The following is a 23521-nucleotide window of genomic DNA, read 5'->3' on the forward strand; positions in this document are numbered from 1 at the left end:
ATTTCCCTTTCGCGATTCGGTCAACCTGGACCAAAGGCCGCGAGAGATCCGGCGATTATCTCTGGCGGCTGCCTATAATTAAACCGCGATTGACTCCAGTAAACCTCGTTGCCGATAAATTGCCTCGGCGTCGATTCTTCTTCGGCGAATCTGACCGATCCCTGAGAATTCGCCAAGATGGACGAGGGGGGGGGGGGGGAGAGGAGGCAACGAGACGAAGACAGTGCCTCCGATGTGACTCTGTATCATCGAACTAACGTCTGGCTGGTCTTTTGCAAGGGGTCAAGAGTCAGGTCTTGGAACATAATCGTCCACTACGCCAAGTCAGTAGTACCGCGGATTCTCGAACCACGCGACGGCGATTTCTACAATTGCCAGTTGGTCGATCGACGAACGTTTGGTGGATACGCTTCCGGTTTTCATACCAGGTCGAGGAATACTCGCAGGTCGCGGGAATCGCCGTTTAGAAGATCATGACCGCGATCGCGTCTAATCTCATGGACATCCTCGGATTCTCGCTTCTGTTACACCTCGGCATTAGCCTGGTGCTGTTGGTCTTCGTGGTGCCGGTCTTCCTTCTCGTTTATCCGGGTAAATATCCTCGAGAGACGCTCCTCGGATAGCCAGAAGTTCAACGACGCTGGCAGTCAATCGAAGTACTTGCGTGTTTCAAAATGTATTGCGCGTTTCGAAACCTCGATTTCGCGATAACTGGAACGGAACAGAATTTCATCGACGATCTACAGTTTTACGAATTATCGGTTTGATCGTAGAATTATAGTATTGCTTCTGATATTGGCACAGAAGCATCGAGACGTTTAGTTTTTTCTTAATTCCGAAAATAAACGAAAAGAAGCAACGAGAATGTAAGCAAATGCAAGCTGTATTTTTATAGGCATGAAAAGGATTTTTTAACAATGTTTTCATACACACACGCTTTATTTTGATATTAAAATGCGCAGTATATTCTGGGATACTCTAATAGATCATTTCAATGCTGCATATAATTGGGTTGTAGTTCGTTTCATTTTCTAAGCTTGGTGACCAGGTTTGGATAAAATTTTTATATGAACAATATATGATATTATACACGACAATTATTCGATTCATTATACGGATTTTGTATTCTTTCGATATGGAATATAATTAAAATTATAATATTTATCGAATAAGTAACGCATCACGTGTCGTTTATCTTCTCTTCGTAATAAAATTAATTTATATTAATCGTTATATAGAAAAGAACTATCTCAATTATATTTAAAAATTAAAGAAATATAATACGATGAAAATGTGTTTTATTTTCTGAAATGTTTAAAATTGCACGAAAGATGAAATGTCACTTTCCAAAATACATGTTAAAGATGCGCGAAGTTGGTAATGGGTCGAGAGAATGATGATATGTCATTAAACTGAGATAATGGAACGAATATATATTACAATCTAATATAAGATTATTTCTTCTTTTGGTACTTAATGGAACGGATAATCGTGATTTAAAGCGTTCGATGCCGTAGGGAATTTCAGAATTTTGGTAGAACTTTAAAAACCATTCGCTACGTTTGATTTCAGTATACAGGGTGTTCGGCCACCCCTGGGAAAAATTTTAATACAAGATTTTAGAGGCCAAAATAAGACGAAAATCAAGAATACCAATTTGTTGATGGAGGCTTCGTTAAAAAGTTATTAAAAAAATTAAATTAAAAAATTTTAAATCATTCTAAAAAAATTATTTTTAGTTGTGGAGGTTAATTACAATCATTTTTGGTGAATACACATACTTTCAAAATCCTATCCACTTTCGAGAAAAAAATTCGAGTAAGTGCTGAAAGTTTTGGGTGAAAAAAAAGACTTTCGAATCGTCTTGGAAAAATTATTTTTAGTTGCAGGGATCAATTGCAAGCATTTTTGGTCAACAGACATACCCCCGAAATCCTACTCAGTTTCGAGAAAAAAATTCCTTACCGAAAATATAATTTCTGGCCAGAAATGTCAGCCCGAATTTTCATGCTAATCTTTAAAACGTTATAACTTCTGAACGGATTGGACGATTTTAATGTTTAAAAAGGCAAACTGCACGTATTTTGATGGAGAATATGTACAAATCACAAAAATATTCGAAAAGTTGGTCCTTGACCTTGTAAAATAAGAAAAACCCCATAAAAATGGTCCAATTTTCAAACAGCCATTACTCCTACAATTGTGAATATATTTCAGTGAAACTTTTTTCTGAAGTAGAGCTCATGGGTACCTACAAAAAAGTATTACACAACTTTTCTGTAGGGCGTCAAATAAAATTACTAAAAATCAAAAATGAATTTTTAAGAAAAATCGACGTGGGGTAGGTGTCTAAATTTTTTGGCGAAAACAAAAATTTTTAAATCGTCCTAGAAAAATTATTTTCGGTTTCAGGGGTCAATTACAATTATTTTTGGTGAATAGACATACCCCCGAAATCTTGCGCATTTTCGAGAAAAAAATTCAATACGGGCGAAACTTTAAACGTTAATAACTTTTTAACGAAGCCTCCATCAACAAATTGGTATTCTTAATTTTCGTCTTATTTTGGCCTCTAGAATCAAAAAGAATAAAAATTAAAATTTTTCCCAGGGGTGGCCGAATACCCTGTATTTCTTTTTTGTGAATTTTTGTGATTTTTCAAGAAATTTTCATTTCTTTAAAAAAAGAAAGAAAGTTCTTCAGTTCTTGAAGAAAAGATTATTGTATCACACGTGTGCTTATAAGAATTAATATACATGTATATGAGAAACAAAAACCTATAGAGAATGATTTTTTATCATTGACTAAGAAATAAATATTTATGGAGCAATAAAATAATTGAAAATTAGAAATATCGAGGAAAACATTATTTAACGAAAATTCGAAACATGAAAGTTTGCGTTTAATAAGACTGAACAATACATCGATAAGCAGTCTGTGATTTTTCAAAATTTACTTTAAGAAATGTAAAATTTCGAGAAAACACAGTCACTACGTACGAGCGTAACCAGATCTGGGTAAAATTCACAGAGAAAATATTTTGAATAATAAATTCTTTACTTTGATAATTTAAACTATAAAATAAAATATTTTATTTTGATAATCTACAGCATAAAATGAAAATACTTTGCCTTTCTTTTATAAATACGCATTTAAATGGTTCTTAATTTGAAAGTGAATTGTGCAAAGATAATGCAAGAAATAATATTTGGAGACCAAAATTTACTTCTTTTTAAATACAGCTATTAGTGCGCGATAAATACTCTCTCAGAGAAAAGTACATACTTCATTTTATACTTCACGTGAAAAGATAAAGGTATTTCATTTTTATTGTTTAATTTATTTAAATAAAAAATGTTTTATTTTCTGGTAGTAGATTAAATAAATAAAATATTTTATACAGCGACACAAATATTTTTAGTAATCTTCGGATAAAATACTATTTCAAATACTATTTTAAAGAATTTTTCTAACAAATAAAATATTTATTTATTACTTATTAATTAAAATAGTATTTTACCCAGCTTTGAGTGTATCTAGATGACATTCAATGAACTGTATTTTTAAACAAACAGTGTCACATTTTTATATTTATATTTATGAAATTGATTTAAGTAAAAACAGAAATTTTCGTGTTTGTTGTTCATTGATTTTTATTAATCGTAGCAAATCGTCCCATCGTAATCGTTGGTGAGTTATTTCTATGAAATGCTACTGTACGAACACAACTTTCTTTCTCGATTATCCGGCTAAATTATCAAAGAAACGTTAAACTTTGGATACATGTAAATGTCGTGAAGTATGATAGGAAATTACTTGTATAACACCGGAAAGGTTTATACATGTTTGCGTCTGGGATAGATACCGCTCAACGAAATGCTTCGGAATAATTGTAAACATAAATAATGAGATAATTGAGGAAGACTTTTTGTCTCCGTTAAAATTCGTAATGAAGCGATAAGTATTTTGCATGTATGCGTGTAATGTACACTGGGTTAGAAAAGTTTCCATACACCCGACTGGGATCTCTTAATGAATTTATTATTGTGTTACAATATATTTATAAATATTTTATTTATGATAAGTTATGATCTATAGAATCGTTAGAACAAGTAACGCTTAAACAATTGATACATTATTTTTAATTTTTAATACTGAAAATAAAAAATGAAAAAGTTTCCATATATTACAATTATTACTTATTAATTTAATGTATATTCAGTTATCATAAATAATTTATTTTATTTACTTAACGTCTTTGTTACTCGGTACAAAGACGATAAAGGGCGAGAATAAGAATTAACTAAAAATATTTTAAACGTAAATACAATATTTTTAGAAAACGGAAGATGTAATTTGAGAAGTACCCATAAAAATGTTTACGAATATATTTTATATATTCGTAATATTGCAACGTTATAGTTTATTTAGAAATTTTTGTAGGAATACTGTTTTTAACTCAGTGTGTAGAGGAAGTGGTAGGAATGTGAGATAGTTTTACTTTTTAATCTAGAGACTTTCAGAATAGTCAAAATTAAAAAATTTTGATGAATTTAGAGAATTTCATATGAAATAAGCTGCATGAGTATAAATATTGTGGGCTTTATGAAACATACAAGTCTAAAATATGGCAATACAATTATAATTTATACATAACAATCGTTATGGGCTCATAATTGACAGGACAAACATTGAATCCACAGTTCACCCTTAGTGTCTTCAGAAAACTTAGTGCTACAAAATATGCAGACTGCATCATTTGATCCTAATTGAAGCTATTAATATCAAATTTCATTATATTATCATGATGAATTTCTCATTATATTATAATTATACGCACAATAATTTTAAACCCCTATTGATGAAACTGCGATTATTATAAAATAACTTACTTTTCGACTTTTCTTCAAACTCACAAAATAAATAACAGAAAATTGCACTTGAACGCGTAAGAACTTTTTGTTGCATCTGTTAAACAATGAATAGTGGTACACAATTATGGCTCGTCTTCATACTTTGTTTTCACTCATTGCTATACAGGGTGTTCGGCCACCCCTGAGAAAAATTTTAATAGAGGATTCTAGAGGCCAAAATAAGACGAAAATCAAGAATACCAATTTGTTGATGGAGGCTTCGTTAAAAAGTGATTAACAATTACATTCAAAAATTTCAAATCGTTCTGGAAAAATTATCTTCGGTTGTGGGGGCCAATTACAATCGTTTTTCGTCATTACACATACCCCCGAAATCCTACGCAGTATCTAGAAAAAAAATCCTTACCGAAAATATAATTTCTGAACAGAAATGTCTGCCCGAATTTTAATACGAATCTTTAAAACGTCATAACTTCTGAACGGATTGGGGAATTTTAATGTTTCAAAAGGTGGACAACGCGTATTTTGGTGGAGAATATATACAAATCGCAAAAATATTCGAAAAGTTGGTCGTTGATCCCGCAAAATGAGAAAAACCCCATAAAAATGGTCCAATATTCAAACAGCCATTACTCCTACAATTGTCAATATATTTCAGTGAAACTTTTTTCTGAAGTAGAGCTCATGGGTACCTACAAAAAAGTATTAGACAACTTTTCTGTAGGGCGTCAAACAAAATTACTAAAAATAAAAAAGGAATTTTTAAGAAAAATCGATAAGGGAGTATAGGTGGCTAAATTTTTCGACGAAAAAAGAAATTTTTAATTAATTCTTAAAAATTATTTTCGGTTGCGGAGGTCAATTACAATCATTTTTGGTTATTAGACATACCTTCGAAATTCTACCCACTTTCGAGAAAACAATTAGAGAAGGTGTGAAGTTTTTCGATGGAAAAAAAAATTTCAAATCGTTTTGCAAAAATTATGTTCGGTTGCGGGTGTCAACTACAATCATTTTTGGTGAATAGACATACCCACGAAATCTTGCGCATTTTCGAGAAAAAAATTCAGTACGGGCGAAACTTTAAGTGTTAGTAACTTTTTAACGAAGCCTTCATCAACAAATTGGTATTCTTGATTTTTGTCTTATTTTGGCCTCTAGAATCCCTTATTAAAATTTTCCCAGAAGTGGTCGAACACCCTGTATGTATACATATTCCAGTACTGCATATGACTGAATTAGTGTTTCATATTTTTACCCTATCTCATAATCTTACCTTCTCCTCTATTAATATGTCGTTGGATGATAAAATTGTTTTAAACGATCGAATTATTACGAACGTAATTGTCCTAAATAGATTCTCTGTTAATGTTACGGCATTTTTAAAAACTATTATTATATTATTCGTTGTTTTAACGTATTCAAGTGTCGACGTGGTCAAGAAAGGGTTGGATACGTTTCGTGAAATGGAAATATCCGAACGTCGTCGTTGTGGAGGAGAACAACATACGGACAATTTTGGATCAATTTCGGAATCACGTAGGTGCAAATGATCAATGGCTTATATTAACGAACTTAGTGTCGTGATCCTTTGTAACTCGTGAACTTGTCACAAATTTAGGGCATTTATACTTTGATGATTCAAGGCCGTTCGATCGCGGAAGGTATTCGAAGCCATTTAATACACTTGACTTCGACAAGGAGATTCCTGCGGGCAGGCTTGTCCACAAGATGGGGTCTCTACGTGTGGAGGGATCTCGATTATTTCTCAGTGGACAACCACTTGTTAAATTCACCGTGTTCTTACAGAGGTCGACCTATCACAGAGTTTAACATTCAGGTCAGTTATCGATAATGTGCACTTATCGAGAAATAACAGAACTTAGATAAACAATATCACTCAAAACAGAAATGGCAATAGGAATAATTTTGTATAATTTAGGCTTGGCAGTGAATGCGTTAATAACCCCAAAATACATATAGGAATAAGTACCTCCATTTTTGAAATTAAGAAAATGTACAACGAATTAATATAGGTATTGAAATACAATATTCGTATATACATAGGTATCGAAAGAAATTCAATATCGCTATTATATGAAGATTGTTTTTTAATTCGACGTACATTTTCTAAAGGAAACGTAGAAATCGCCGTATTTGCTAAAATGGCAACCTCGAAGGAGCCTGACTAACGCATTTTTGTTCCACATACCGACTTCCGTGAATCATTTAAGTTTGAATGTATGTTAGTAAATCTTTAATTGTTTATATTTCAAAAATAATAATTTGTCTGCCTCCAAAATCAAATATCACTGCAGTATCTTAACACTTACAACTGTGAATAAGCTTCTTCTTATTAGGCTGAAAACAGACGAGCGACTTTTTCTTTGTTTTGCAATTGAAAACTATTGGAAATAGGTGGTGGAATAAAAAAACAATTATAGAAGGAATAACTTTTAACTTAGCTTTTATTTGAAACACTAGGAAGGCACGTCTTAACGCTTTGAAAGGAACATACAGAATGAATAAGTCAGTGACGAAAAATTCGTCTCGTACCCTCAAATCCAATTGGTCCTATACTTTGTCTAAACAAGCCAAGCTAGGGACACAGCTGCACCCTCTTGACTTGTATTTCGAGATGCTAAACGCAACATGCGCGTCGATGGTTTTTGTTACATAAAGAAAACTTTCTCTTTTAGAAGAGAAAAACCAACAAAAACAACCAAGACAGACATAAAAACGTCGATATTGTCTGTCTTCCTTGTTTTAATTGCAAAACAAGAAAACACATAGTGGCTATGATGGCGCAACGAGAAAAGTCGCTCGTCTGTTTCCAGCCTTAGTAGTATTTACAAAAGAATATTTCTCCGCCACTTCAATTTGTATACGAAGCTACAGTTAATCGTTCGTCGAATAACCTGAATTAATTTTGCTCGAAATCGAATGGTAGCCAGAAACGTGGTTGTTAGCAACAGATTCCTGCGTTTTAGGACTACGTCAGCGACCTCACGTCGAAATTCTTTCCACCGGGACAACCACCGTGGCAAGTGCACGTGATAAATTGTTTCCTACGCGGTGAAGAGAGCCAAGTCTGTTTGGTAAGGGCCCATCATCTACTTTTACGACAAGAGCATTTAGGGCTGGCCGACTTCCTTCCATTGAAGTACGCCACCGAAGGTTGGACGTGCCAAGAACCAGAGTCGCCATTTACGAATCTCTACGCCGAGCCATCGGCCATTCCGAAGCTCTATCAAAAGCTCACGGAGAGCTTCAGCAACTACTGGAACGAGTTTCTCTACAATAACGATCCAACCGAGCGACCAGAGATCCTAAAAAAACAGATCGATATATTTCAGTGCGTAAAGATCGGTGTAATCGTTCTGGTCTCCTCGGTGAAGGAACTGACAAGGTATGAAATAATGTTTTTGAATATTCAATCGATATTCCATCAGTATACGAATAGTTTCTGATTTTCTTGCTTCTGGTGCAACGATTTTAAAAAATGCGTAAGCTTCTCTTGGTAATAGATCATTTGAATAATCCGAAAATCGTACAATACATTCTGACTGTTCGTTAATTATTAATTTCTCTAATGTTGCATCATTCTTGTCTCCTCGGTGAAGAAATTGACAAGGTATGAAATAATGTTTTTGAATATTAAATCGATATTCCATTAATGTACGAATAGTTTCTGATTTTCTTGCTTCTAGTGCAACGATTTCAACAAATGCGTAAGCTTCTCTTGGTAATAGATCATTTGAATAATCCGAAAATCGTACATTATATTCTGACAGTTCATTAATCATTAATTTCTCTAATGTTGCATCATTCTTGTCTCCTCGGTGAAGGAACAGATAAGGTATGAAATAATGTTTTTGAATATTCAATCGATATTCCATTAGTGTACGAATAGTTTCTGATTTTCTTGCTTCTAGTGCAACGATTTTAAAAAATGCGTAAGCTTCTCTTGGTAATAGGTCATTTGAATAACCCGAAAATCGTACAATACATTCTGACTGTTCGTTAATTATTAATTTCTCTAATGTTGTATCATTCTTGTCTCCTCGGTGAAAAAATTGACAAGGTATGAAATAATGTTTTCGAATATTCAATCGATATTTCATTAGTGTATGAATAGTTTCTGATCTTCTTGCTTCTAGTGCAACGATTTTAAAAAATGCGTAAGCTTCTCTTGGTAATAGATCATTTGAATAATCTGAAATTCGTACAATACATTCCGACAGTTCATTAATCATTTATTTCTCTAATGTTGCATCATTTTTGTCTCCTCGGTGAAGGAACTGACAAGGTATGAAATAATGTTTTTGAATATTCAATCAATATTCCATTCGTGTACCAATAGTTTCTGATTCTCTTGCTTCTAGTGCAACGATTTTAAAAAATGCGTAAGCTTCTCTTGGTAATAGATCTTTTGAATAATCTGAAATTCCTACAATACATTCCGACAGTTCATTAATCATTAATTTCTCTAATGTTGCGTCATTCTTGTCTCCTCGGTGAAGGAACAGATAAGGTATGAAATAATGTTTTTGGATATTCAATCGATATTCCATTAGTGTACGAATAGTTTCTGATTCTCTTGCTTCTAGTGCAACGATTTTAAAAAATGCGTAAGCTTCTCTTGGTAATAGATCTTTTGAATAATCTGAAATTCCTACAATACATTCCGACAGTTCATTAATCATTAATTTCTCTAATGTTGCATCATTCTTGTTAGATATGTAATAAATCACTATATTGATCAAATTTTCGATTAACCCCTTGCCGTACAATCACAACTCTGACTCATTACAAGTTCTTGATGTCAAGTTTCACAGTCATGTGGCTACTCACTATTCATTAAGTTTGATATATTAAAATCAACACATTTTTACATTCACGAGGTATTCGTAAAACAAATCTATTCCTTTTCGAGGCCATTCCTTGTACAAACAAATTTAAACAAAATTAAATAGTATACGTTTGAAAAATTATTTGAAATTAAATCGTATATTAAGGGGTTAATTAAATTAGTCGCTATTCGCTTGGAGATCATCGCCAATTATGTTCTGAGGACGAGTTGGACAATTTATGATTTAAGGTGAAATTGTTGTAATTGAATATCTCAGAATTTCTATATCGTTAGACTAATGTTTCTTCATTACTACATTTTACCGTAAATGACTCGATCGATATAGGATTCAAACGTTTAAAAAATACTCATATTTGAACTAATGTTTGCGACGATGAAATTTCTTTTTACATTGAATTTATACTTATATATTTATACTTTACAAGCAATTTAGTATTGAATTTTTGTTATTATAATTATTTCGAACGTTTGCTTTGGTAATTGAACCGTGACACAGTGGCGCCGTTTCCCAAAAATGCGGTAATAAGTCATTTTTTAAAAAGTATACCAATAATGAAAAATTTATTTATATACAAGGTGTCCGGCTACACCTGGGAAAAATTTTAATGGGAGATTCTAGAAGTCGAAATAAGACGAAAATCAAGAATATCAATTTGTTGATGGAGGCTTTGTTAAAAAGTTATTAACGTCTAAAGTTCCATCCGTACTGAATTTTTTTCTCGAAAATGCGCAAAATTTTGGGGGTACGTCTATTCACCGAAAATTATTGTAATTGACCCCCGCAACCGAAAATAATTTTTCCAAAACGATATGAAATTTTTTTTTTCGTCGAAAAATTTAGCCACCTATACTCCCTTATCGATTTTTCTTAAAAATTCCTTTTTTATTTTTAATAATTTTGTTTGACGCCCTACAGAAAAGTTGTCTAATACTTTTTTGTAGGTACCCATGAGCTCTACTTCAGGAAAAAGTTTCATTGAAATATATTCACAATTGTAGGAGTTATGGCTGTTTAAAAATTGGACCATTTTTATGGGGTTTTTCTCATTTTGCGGGGTCAAGGACCAACTTTTCGAATATTTTTGTGATTTGTACATATTCTCCACCAAAATACGCGTAGTTTGCTTTTTTAAACATTAAAATCCTTCAATCCGTTCAGAAGTTATGACGTTTTAAAGATTCGCATTTAAATTCGGGCAGACATTTCTAGCCAGAAATTATATTTTCGGTAAGGAATTTTTTTCTAGAAACTTTGTAGGAATTCGGGGATATGTCTATTCACCAAAAATAATTTTTCCAGAACGATTTGAAATTTTTGAATGTAATTGTTAATAATTTTTTAACGAAGCCTCCATCAACAAATTGGAATTCTCGATTTTCGTCTTATTTTGGCCTCTAGAATCCCCCATTAAAATTTTTGCCAGGGGTGGCCGAACACTGTATATTTAATTGGACATATGGGTCATGATTTGGCATAATTTTTGTTACGATTTGTTAATTATGGAAACAACTTGACGATTCTAAAATGGTCAATCTCAAAATTGTCCGAAACTAAATTCGTCGTCTATAACTGTGTTGTTTTTTGACATTAAATGATAGGCGATGAAATCAACTTTACCAACGCGTGGGCCCAAAAGGAGTACGAATCTTCTTTTAAATTATATCGCGAAATAAAAGGGTTAAGAATCACTGTCGTAAAGAATAGATCATTCTACTTAAAAAATCGAAGTTGGTCTTTAAATCTTAATAGCACCTCCACCTAAAAAAATGTAACTTTTGTACGCAACAATTTTGTTGGAAAACACATAATTTACAAGTTATTCAACTTGGGGCGATTTCTATTACCAAAAAGACACACACGCGTTTCTTTAAATTATTTCATTAGCAAATTTCTTCTGCAGACAGTCGTCTCCGTGAGCAGAACTCATCGCAGGAAACGTCAGCGTCGCGATGCTCGGGTTGCAACTAAAATTAGATGGAATCGATGTCTCGCGAGAATCGTCAATCGTTTAATCCCCCTAACGAGATGTACAGGTTTACGTGCACTTTTCAGGGATCACCAAGAGGACGTTAGTCGTTTGTGGTTGATACTACAAAATGTCAAAGAAAAACCACATTTTACATTTTGTATTCTATTTAAAATATTTCTTTTTAACGAATCACGGTGCGTGGATACTCAACTCCTTTAAGATTTAATGTACCAAGTGTGTCAAGACAGGTGCTGTTTGAAACAGTGAAATTGAAACTGAGATTATTGATTTATTTCATACAAGTACAAAGATAATTTTTTGTCCATTGTTCCTGTAGAATTTAGGAGGATAAAAGAGATTTTACAGAATCTGTGGTTTAACTTTCGTGGGCTTGTACATGGTAATGAGCCTACATGAGCTTTGATATTATTTCTTAATATAAAATATTCAATTTCTAAAAATAATAGATGTTACATACCTACAATTAGATTCGACCTTAGAAGTGGTGCACCTAGATTCACAATTTATTTTAGTGAAATGATTTGTTGAAAATGTAAATCCAGTTAGTTAAAGGTAGACAGAAAATTCTACGAAAGAAATAATTAGAGAGTACCAAAAATAACCAAAATTATTTTTCACGAGACTACATATACATATGTATACATATGTATAGTCATAATCTGAAATGTTTGATTAATTTACAGTGAAATCAGTTTTTGCATTAAAAATAAATAAATAAATATTATCGTAATTTTCAAAATCCTAGTATTATAATTTTGTAATTCCTACAGAAGTAAATTCAGGCCCAAGAAGGTAAAACGTTATTTCAAATAAAAAATGGTGCTTGTCTTGCGATACTTTGTACAGAAAAACTAAAATTTCATATTAACAAGCATCAAAATACTGAAGCCTTTCCGTCACAAAATCGCTCACGATATGTATGCACTGGTTCGTTAATTATAGACAGTACCGAAAAGGTGGGCGATCTAGGATCTACGATATCTTCCCGATCCTTCAACGAGAAGCCCTCAAAAGAAACTTTGGGTTCGTCATCTGTTTTCGTGCTCTTTTGATGTCCATGAACCCTATGGACGTGTTCTACAGCGGTGTTCTCTGGTTATGGTACTTGACAGTCACGTTAACCTTGAAAACGCCGATACTAATGCTACGGGAAATGCGGGCCCTAAAGTCGCGTCACAAGCACTATTATCCGGATACTTTTACGTCCATGCTGTGGTACTATCTTCCACTGGTGCTGCAGGCCAGCCTGGAAGTGTTCTCCATCACCTGGACAGGGATAAAAGCGCCTAAAATCATCCTGGAGGAGCTGTTCCTGAAGCATCCGCAGTCGAATCGTTTACAGACCACGTCGCCCTGCGGACGAAAGGTGGTTGCGTGGTCGGAGGAGGTCGAACTCGAAGTTCTTCGAAAGATTTCCAACATGACAGGGGCAACCGAGGCGGAGATTTTGTTGACGGCCACGGTCGACGCCCTCAAGGAGTACTTCCGGCATTCCGGTGTCCGGATACCAGACAGCGTGCTCGCTACTGGCAAGTTCACTAAACAAAGAGCGATATTTGTACCGAACCACGAAGCTAGAGGTATCCTGTGCCTGGCGCTGCCCACAAGAACGCCATTGTTCGAAGACGATCTGGTTGAAATGTTGCAGGTTCGTGCAATTAACGCTAATCGTTACTAAACATAGACGTGGCTAAATTTGATCACTGGTGCTTAGGATGGTTCTTATTTTTTGACTTTCGATTACTTTTTGACCCACCCTCCTTCTTACAGATTGTGACACTTGGTGAAAAAAAGTACTGCGCAAAATTTCAGCGAGATTAAACATACGTGCCTCATTTAAATTAGAGTTTTGAAATTTTTATGATATCGTGTTAGAGACAGACGCTTTTGTACCATCTTATATAAAAGTTGTCGACTGATATTTTTTAGTGAAATTATAATTCTTTATGTTTAAAACAATAACGTGAGTGTGATTTTCATTGTTATATTTAGAATCCAACACAATGTAGCGTTTGGAGTAGAAAAGTATAGTACATATTAGGGTGGTCCTTATTTTTCGACTTCCAATTTTGTTTGGGCTTCGACTTACCCTCTTAAATTATGACATTTAGAGAGAAAATAACATGTGCAACATTTGAGAGTGATTGAAAAACGGGAACGTGTGCCGCATTTGAGTTAAAATTTTTAAATTATAGCTGATTTTACGTCAATTTAGGACATAATTGTATCGTGCTATTTTAAAAGTATTAATAAATATTTTTAAATAGTACAATTTTTCAGATATGCAGGGTGTTCGGCCACCCCTGGGAAAAGTTTTAATGGGAGATTCTAGAGGCCAAAATAAGAAAAAAATCAACAATATCAATTTCTTTATGAGGCTTCATTAAAAAGTTATTAAAAAATTAAATCAAAAAATTTTAAATCATTCTAAAAAAATTATTTCTGGTTGCGGAGGTTAATTACAACCATTTTTGGCGAATAGACATATCCCTGAAATCCTACCCACCTTCGACAAAATTAAAAAATTTCAAATCGTTCTGGAAAAATTATTTTCAGTTGCAAGGGTCGATTACTATCATTTTTGGTCATTATACATACCCCCGAAATCCTACGCATTTTCGAGAAAAAAATTCCTTAGCGAAAATCTAATGTGAGGCCAGAAATGCTTTCATGCGAATCTTTAAAATGTCATAACTCCTGCACTGATTGGGGGATTTTAATGTTTCAAAAGGCAAACAACGCGTATTTTAGTGAAGAATATGTAGAAATTCCAAGAATATTTGAAAAGTTGTTCCTTAAGACCGTAAAGTGAAAAAAACCCCATAAAAATGGTCCTATTTTCTAACGAGCATAACTCCTACAATAGTGAACGTGTCTTATTGAAATTTAGTAGCGAACTAGAGCTCATGGGTACCTACAAAAAAGTATTACACAACTTTTCTGTAGGGCGTCAAACAAAATTATTAAAAATGAAAAACGAATTTTTAAGAAAAATCAACAGGGGGTAGTTGTCTAAATTTTTTGGCGAAAAAAAAAATTTCAAATCGTTCTGGAAAAATTATTTTCGGTTGCGGGGGTCAATTACAATCATTTTTGGTGAATAAACATACCCTCGAAATCCTACCCACTTTCGAAAAAAAATTCAGTACGGGCGGAACTTTAAACGTTAATAACTTTTTAACGAAGCTTCAATTAAGAAATTAGTATTCTTGATTTCCGTCTTATTTTGGCCTCTAGAATCCCCCATTAAAATTTTTCCAAGGGATGGCCGAACACTCTGTATATAATAAAATCAACAATTCGTATTTTGAAACAAATAGATATTCTATCAAAGCTCGAAGTTTGGAATCCACATTGGCTTACGGAATGTAATTTTCTTGATTGCACGAATATTTTTGTTAGTATATAATAAAACTGAACTTTTTATGTAGACTGCAGCTGTTTATGCGTTTATGGGAAATTTTAATTCTCAAAAAACTACAGAACGCAGTTAATATGCAAAAATATAAGAAACACTTAAAGTAAGATACGAATTATTATATTTAGGGGTTGAGACAACTCTCTACAAAGCTCCCATTTCATTAATTCTATTATTAAAAATATGAATTTGACCCTTTTTTTTGTAATAATCAAAGTTCTATAAATTATTTGTTGAAATTGATTGCTGTACGAATACATTTTACTGTAAATCATACAGAAATTAACAAACAAAATTGTATGTTAATACTTCATGCAAATGAAAAGGTCACTACACCAAGCACTAACCAATGATATAAACAACATAAGAAAAATCCTGGCATTTTGCAGAATAACAAATATAACAGAGAAAATATAAAGGAAAAAGAACAAAAAATAAAATAAGGATTACATAAAACATAAAAACTACAGCTAAAGACCAAGCAGTCGGTGCTGTTACAAAATTCAAAAAAAAAAAACTTCATGTACCTATTTTAGCATTATACAGAATTGAATATTGAATATAAAACTTTTTAATTTTGCTTTGGGTTGCGACTGCCATTTTTCAACTGCTGTCATGGACGCTAATGCAAGCAGCGATAAAGACCTAATTTTTATCTAATTCGTCCAGATATGTCTGCATCTATCTGCTTTTCTGACAAAAAGACCAAGTTTAAAATAACAATTTAAATAAAATAGTAAACAGACTGCTTTACTATGAAGTGAAAATTAAACATTACGCATGACCCAATTTTCCTGATTTAGCACTTCATTTATTTATTATTGACGATAATACGGTCATCATTGCACTGTATTTAAATTATGCATTTTAGAGGTCAGTGATCGCACTATCTACAGGCTTAATCCCATACGTGGTATACTCATTCTTATTCAAACTTATCTGTTGTCCACTTATATTTTTCATCGCGACGATAACCGTACGTTCTATAACAATAACATTTAATACTAATTTGTATTTTAATCGCGTACAATATTATCGGCATAATGTGTCTGTCAAAAGTGTAACGAAGCGATAATACTGTGAATTTTTTCAACTCATTGATAAAAAGAAAGTGATTAAACTAATAAACTAAATGTGTCATTAGAAACGTAACATTCTATTTTCATTTAGAAGAAGAATTGATGGTAAGAAGAAACGAATTGAATACGTTAATATTAGATATAATACAGTAAACATTTTTAGTATGCAAAACTGTAAATATTGCATATTATCGTTATATGTGAAAATAAAGTCTTACGTTTTCTGTAATATATTCATGTTGTAATAATTACGTTTCTCTTATTACCGAATCAAACAAATTTGCACCATTATCGTTTCATAACCAGATTAGAGCGTTGTATATTTACACATTTGCTCGGCAATGTATATCTTTCCAGGTCATTCAGACGAATATACGAGAGGCAAGATCGAAGCAACGCGCGATATACGCCATCACAGCAACGGAAGCGTCCTCCGGATTAATTACTTCTTGCTTACCCTCCCTTCTGCTCAAAGTGACGCTAAATCAGCTTACTAGAAGGTACTCTTTGTCCTTGACTCACGTAGACGGAGACCTAATCGTCGAAGGTGTCGACGCGGTGATGTATTGGAGACCACCCCAAGGCAACTGTAGTAAATATTAACGAATAAGTATTAATTAGAAATTAAACAAGCAACGTAAGATAGTTTTAGAAGGCGGATCGATCCTTCTTCTGGTCGCAGCAACAAGCTGAGCGATTTAAGGGGGGATTTTTAAAATAAAAAATTATTATACAGGGTGGTTTGTGCAACTTGTGCAGCTCTATGATCCAAACTATGCGTTGTACGAAAAAATTTAGTATACAAAAATTACATGACTTAAGGAGGTATTGCTGTCTAGACTGTCAATTTCACGGCCCCTTTTGTGATTTTTTTTTTAGTGATAGATAGGGTGTTTTGTACTGAGACTTTGCAGATGTATTTATTCATCTTATAAGCATGTACAATATTTTTTTCATGGAAAAATATTAAAAATCGTGGGAATTATAACTTCTTATTTAATGGCTCTTTTGGAAAAGGTGCTCCAATGGTTTCCAGGATTCCAGATAATTTGAAACAAAGGGGGTTAAAGTATCTTCATAAGGAAGATTGTAGTTATAGTAGGAACTAGGGAGAAGTCAAAATCCTGCTAAATAAAGAAATGGCGACGCTTCAAAGTTTCGAATTTCTATTTGTTAATCGTTCTTTTGTCTTTAGCGTATCAAAAAGAATAGTAAAACTCAATATTTTTTTAAATCTCTAGTTCCAGCTATAAAGGCGTGTCTGCTGAATATTCTCTCCAAATTTGAAGTCAATCGGTCTCCTAGATCTTGAAATATCATATAAGCCAGTTTAAATGCGTTTTTTTAAACAAGAAGCTATAACTCTCGCAATTTTTAATATTTTTTGATGGAAAAAATACTGCACATACCTATAAGACGAATAAATATTTCTGCAAAATGTCAGTACAAAACAACCCACCTGTCGTTAAAAAAAAAATCACGAAGAAAGGCCAAAGAAATGACAGCCTAGACAGCAATACTCCCTTAAGGGGTATATTAATCTTTTTTATAGGTGGAGGTATTTTGGAGATTTGAAGGCCAACTTTGTTTTTTTAAATAGAATACTATATCCTTTTTATCAAAATATAGGAGTGTATCGAATTCTGAGTAAAAAAGTATTGACTTTTATTAGTCCTAAACCTAATAATTAATGAATAATTTCACTTTATTTCTTGTCAATTTTCTTCGCGTAATAGCAGATTGGAGACTCAACCTTATCACAGGTTTCTGTATAATAGTGAAAATTATCAAGAAATAAAGTGAAATTACTCATTAGTTATTATTAATCATTATTATTATTATTATTCATTATTTGATAGTACGTGAAGAAAATTGTCAAGAAATGAAGTGAAAGTATTCGTTAACTATTTGATTTAGGGCTAATAAAGGTCAACACTTTTTTATTCAGAATTAGATATTTTTCCATATTTTAATATACAAAATATAGTATTCTATTTAAAAAAACAAAGTTGATTTTCAAATCTTTGAAACGCCTAAACCTATAAAAAAAATTAATGCACTACATAATATACCCCTTTAAACTGTGCAACTTTTGTATGCAAAATTTTGTCATGCAATGCATATTTTGGAAGTTATAGAGCTGCACAAATTGCGTTGACCAGCGTGTATAATTATAGAGCAACGAGTTTTTAATTTTTCTTATAATTTATCTTAAAGTTTCAGTTCTAGAAAATATTTTATTCCAAAATGTCACTTTAAAAATTACGGCTCTGAATAAGAATAAGTATTATTTTGCCTCCCCTTGAAAGTTTAAATCAGTGTTTTCCAAAATGATAGAACGAAATCTTTATCTGTAATTTAAAAATTACTAGCAATTACTAAAATTAATTAATTTAAATCGTTATCTGTTTATTTTAATCTGATTAGAACAACATCTTTAATATAAACAAAAATGGATAACTTAAACATTTCTTCCTGTTAATACAATAATCAACGAAGCTTAAGAATCGTAGAAATATGTTTTAGCGTTCTTGAATCTGAATTAACGATCGTACTTTATCGTTTTCCAGACATGTCGATCACTCTGCACAGGTATGGAACCGGCGTACGTTTGGGCGTTATGGGTGACGCGCTGATCGGTCCTGAGCATTCTGTGATTACAAGGACCTTTCCTAAAAGCGTGGAGAACCTCGCCAAAGTGGTTGGCGTACCTAGAACTCCGAGTCGAAATTCAACTCCGAGTCCAATCAGTCCGAGCACATCGCCGGGATACTAAAAGCGTACGACACCCTGCGTGAAATTTAAGTTTGGATACAAAGGGTGTAGCTGAATAAGGGGGTCAAATGTGCCCTTGAACCAAATATTACATACGATGGATCCATCGATAGAGCATCAGAAAAAAAATTCTATGTTAAATTTTAACCCTCTATCTTGTTCGGAAGGGTAGTTACAAGGAAAAACCGAATTAGCAAAGTGTCTATTTCCCCTATTTAATCGAGTACGAAAATTATGAAAAAAATCTGGTCCATTGTGGTTATCGAGATACGTGTTTGAGAATTTTTTCCGATTTTTCGATTCCAAATCCTAGGTGTGAAAAATTAAAAACGCAAAAAGACGGAAAAAAATACCGATTTCGTATTGAAGCTTTCGAGACACTAGATTTATATAATTACTGTCAATGCATATTATCATTGGTTATGTCTCTGAATTTTTTCAGATTTTTTGGTAGGGTGCGTCGTAGTAGCAAAAATTAAAAACTGATTTTTTCGACGTTTTTCGCGTGAAAAAGCAACTTATACTTTGAATTTTTGTATTCCCTTTAATGAATAACTATATTCTATAGTTTTAAACAATTCTATGTTGGGTACAACGGTGTATAGAATAAAAAAACAAAAATAAGTCACCAAATTAAAGGTGTTATGTGTGTTATATTCAAAAGTATTAGCAGTTCTTTATTTCCAATTTTGATTTTTGCTACTACGGCGCAACCTGCCAAAAAATCTAAAAACATTCAGAGACATAACCAATGACAATATGCATAGACAGTAATTATATAAATCTAGTGTCTCGAAAGCTCCAATACAAAATCGGTATTTTTCTGCGTCTTTTTGCGTTTTTAATTTTTCACACCTAGGATTTGGAATCGAAAAATTGGAAAAAATTCTCAAACACGTATCTCGATAACCATAATGCACCCGATTTTTTTCATAATTTTCGTACTCGAGTAAATAGGGAATATAGACACTTTGCTAATTCGGTTTTTCCCTGTAACTGCCCTTCCGAACAAGATAGAGGGTTGAAATTTAACATAGAATTTTTTTTCTGATGCTCTATCGATCATCGTATGTAAAATTTGGTTCAAGGACACATTTGACCCCCTTATTCCGCTATACCCTTTTAGCCTAAGTCGTCATTAAATGCGACGTCGTATGATATTTACGGTGTCCAGTAAAAACTCGAGATACGGATGAAAAGGTTGCACGTAAATCTTCGACTGTAAGAAAGTAGCAATTGTGCTAAATTCTACACAAAATTTCTGAAATACGAGATGTGGCTATTAAATAACAAGACTGACGATGTAAAACATTTTACTTTGATTTCATACATATTTTTCTTATTATCACCTTCGATATACACCCCTCTTTTATCCCTACAACACACCATGCAAATCTTCCATTGTTCGAAACAATGGTGGAAGTTTTCTTCTGTCAACTCCTTCAGGACGCGTGTCGCTTTTTCTTTCACAGCTCCAACGGACTCAACTCTTGTTCCTTTTAATGCAGATTTTATCTTATGAAACAGATAGAAGTCGGTGCAAGATCCGTCGAATAAGGCGGTTAGTCTAACACTGGGATACTTGGTTAGAAACCTCTTGACAGACAATGTAGAATGAGCCGGTGTATTGTCTTGGTGGAGAACCCATGACTTGTCCTTCCACAATTCGGGTCGTTCTTTCCTTATTCTTTCACAGAGTTCAGCAAGAACGCGAAGGTAGTAATGTTGATTAATAGTTTCACCTTCAGGAACCCAGTGAACACAATCCCATGAATGTCGAAAAAAACAATCATCGTTGCTTTGAATTTAGATTTGCTCATTGGAGCTTTTTTGGCTCTCGATGAATTTGGGCTCTTCCAGTGCATGAATTGGCGCTTCGTTTCAGGATCATACGAGTATCTGTTTCCTAAGGTAAAGTCTACATTAAAAGGAGCAAGATTTGAGTCCGTTGAAGCTGTGAAAGAAAAAGCATCACGCATCCTAGAGGAGCTGTTAGAAGAAGACTTTCACCTTTCGAACAATGGAAGATTCGCATGGAGTGTTGTAGGGATAAAGAAGGGGTGTATATCGAAGGTGATAATAAGAAAAATATGTATGAAATCAAAATAAAATGTTTTACAGCGTCAGTTCCGTTATTTAATAGCCACAACTCGTACTTCAACATCGAAGCAATGTTGCTTGTTTCGCTTGGAAGTTTTGCTTCTGGAAAATTTTACGGCTCGTGTGCGTCAGGTTAAAGAAAATTACGTTGGTCGTTGCGTTAACGATGGTTCGATACGCGTTATCTTCTTATGATTTGTTTTTTATTTATTCTATTTTACACGTTTCTGACGTTTGTATTGGAAACTGATTAATTTCGCTTATCTCGCGTATCTGACATTATCCGTGACAATATACATTATTTTTCAGGCCTCGTGTCTGGTTCTCACGAGGAAAGCTTATTGTTTTATAAGAAATTTAAGGGAACAACCGATCCGAGAAGAGGATGTATCAGACGTTATAGCACCTTTAAAATATGTTCATATTTGTATTAATTATTTGCACGATTATATACGTTATACGTTTAGCGGAAGTACATACCTCCATTTCGTTTTCTGGGAAGAAAGGGAAGAGAAATTTATAGGGCTTTGTTAGTTTTGTCTCCGTCCTTGTTGTGCGTTGTGCTTTAAAATATATTGGAATACATATCGTGATATATTGTATGTATATATTTATATAAATATACACGTTCGTATCTATTTATACATACACTTTAACAATCTATTTTTGTTTGTAACAATACAGTTTAATACAAAGATTAGGAAATTAACACAGTGTTTTTTTGTTTATTGTTCGTTGTATTGATTAATGTAGTAGACGTTACAAATTACAAGTATCGCAAATACGTGAGTGTAATTGATTATCGTTTCATTTTTTCTAATTTCATCGAGTATACTCGTCGATATTTCAAGCTTTTAACTCTTTGCGGACCTCTAATAGCACGAAAGGGAACGACCGTTGATTTCTTTTTTCAATTATACATTTTAACAAAATTATTCAAAAACGTTGACTTATAATAATTTTCTATTCCTTTTGTTCTAAGTTTTTCTTTAGAAAATGATCAAATTCGATCCGACGACGCTAAAACTCCAAAGTGTAAAGCTATTTTTGTATAAAAATGACTAACTAAATACTTAATGTTTGAATCTTGATCTTCGCCAATAAAAATTTTATTCGAATAGATAAAACTAACAAATAACAATTTATTCGTAATATTTTTTCGATCGAACAATTCGTTCGAATTTTATCTGTTTTTTATGAAACATATAGTTTTATAATTGAAATTTTTAGTTTTATTTGGCGAGTTTTATTCATGAATAATGTATAAAAAATTTTAGTCAGTTTAAAAAATCTGATAACGGATTTTAATTTACAAATGAATTTACTCATGAAACGTTAACAAAAGTCAATCTACAAACGAATATCAAATTTTTATTCATTATAAAATCAAATTTGTATTTAATGAAACGTTGGCAAAAATTTTATTCGAATAGATAAAACTAACAAATAACAATTTATTCGCAATATTTTTTCGATTGAACAGTTCGTTCGAATTTTATCTGTTTTTTATGAAACATATAGTTTTATAATTGAAATTTTTAGTTTTATTTGGCGAGTTTTATTCATGAATAATGTATAAAAAATTTTAGTCAGTTTAAAAAATCTGATAACGGATTTTAATTTACAAATGAATTTACTCATGAAACGTTAACAAAAGTCAATCTACAAACGAATATCAAATTTTTATTTATTATAAAATAAAATTTGTATCTAATGAAACGTTGGAAAAAATTTTATAATTTGACGAATATAGAATATAGAGGTAATTAAAAGTTTTATTAAGCAATTTTTAAAAATTATTTTTTTTCGAATATGAGTTTGAACAAATAAGTTTAAGGACTGTAGTTGTTTCTCAAAGTTTGTTAAATCTTATCATTTGTACTACCAATGTTTAAAAATTCAACATCCAGTGGAAGTAAATTGGGACACGAAATTGAATCTCGTAAACTGAGGCACTTTTCTCGATAAGTCGAGATATAATTATTATTTTACAACTTTAATTTATTTCATTACGAAAAATTATCTGTTATGTAATTGTATCATATTTACTGACTCACTTTATATGCATAATGCGCCACATAATTCGTTCCAAGATAAATTCGACAATTAGTCACGTCTGTTCATGTTATGATCGCAAAGAGTTAATAGCACCTTCCGTGAACAATTTAAAAATTCCTTTCACGGAATATCGATTGAATATCAAGCTGAACGATTCAACGCTAAGGAAGTTAATGTGACAATTTGATTGCCATCGTTGACTAGTTTATACTTGGAAGCATGTTATTATGTATCCTTCATATAACAAAGAAACTAATTCCACATACATATAAACATTGTTCATGTAACACAGTCGCTTATACACGTATCGTTTTTAATAAAATATTGTATATGTGTGAGTACATTTTTTTAGT

General features: G+C 32.7%; 1 protein-coding gene across 4 annotated transcripts; it reads left to right on the forward strand.

Moving 5' to 3' along the window:
* The first annotated feature begins 223 nt into the window (after positions 1 to 223).
* LOC143343380 (uncharacterized) lies at positions 224 to 21813 on the forward strand. 4 transcript variants are annotated; one of them, XM_076768243.1, is made up of 8 exons: positions 224 to 591; positions 6301 to 6417; positions 6521 to 6714; positions 7865 to 8283; positions 12681 to 13386; positions 16593 to 16827; positions 18806 to 19015; positions 21420 to 21813. In XM_076768243.1, exons 1-7 carry the CDS (start codon positions 474 to 476, stop codon positions 19009 to 19011), a joined length of 1995 nt encoding a protein of 664 aa, XP_076624358.1. In that variant the 5' UTR covers positions 224 to 473; the 3' UTR covers positions 19012 to 19015; positions 21420 to 21813. The 4 variants fall into 4 exon arrangements, with proteins under 4 accessions (XP_076624358.1, XP_076624376.1, XP_076624349.1 ...); XM_076768234.1 differs by having other exon boundaries at positions 225 to 591; positions 6301 to 6413; positions 6496 to 6714; XM_076768252.1 differs by having other exon boundaries at positions 464 to 591; positions 6301 to 6413.
* The last annotated feature ends 1708 nt before the right edge of the window (positions 21814 to 23521 follow it).

The sequence above is a fragment of the Colletes latitarsis genome, chromosome 1 (genome assembly GCF_051014445.1).
Source record: "Colletes latitarsis isolate SP2378_abdomen chromosome 1, iyColLati1, whole genome shotgun sequence".
NCBI lineage: Eukaryota > Metazoa > Arthropoda > Insecta > Hymenoptera > Colletidae > Colletes > Colletes latitarsis.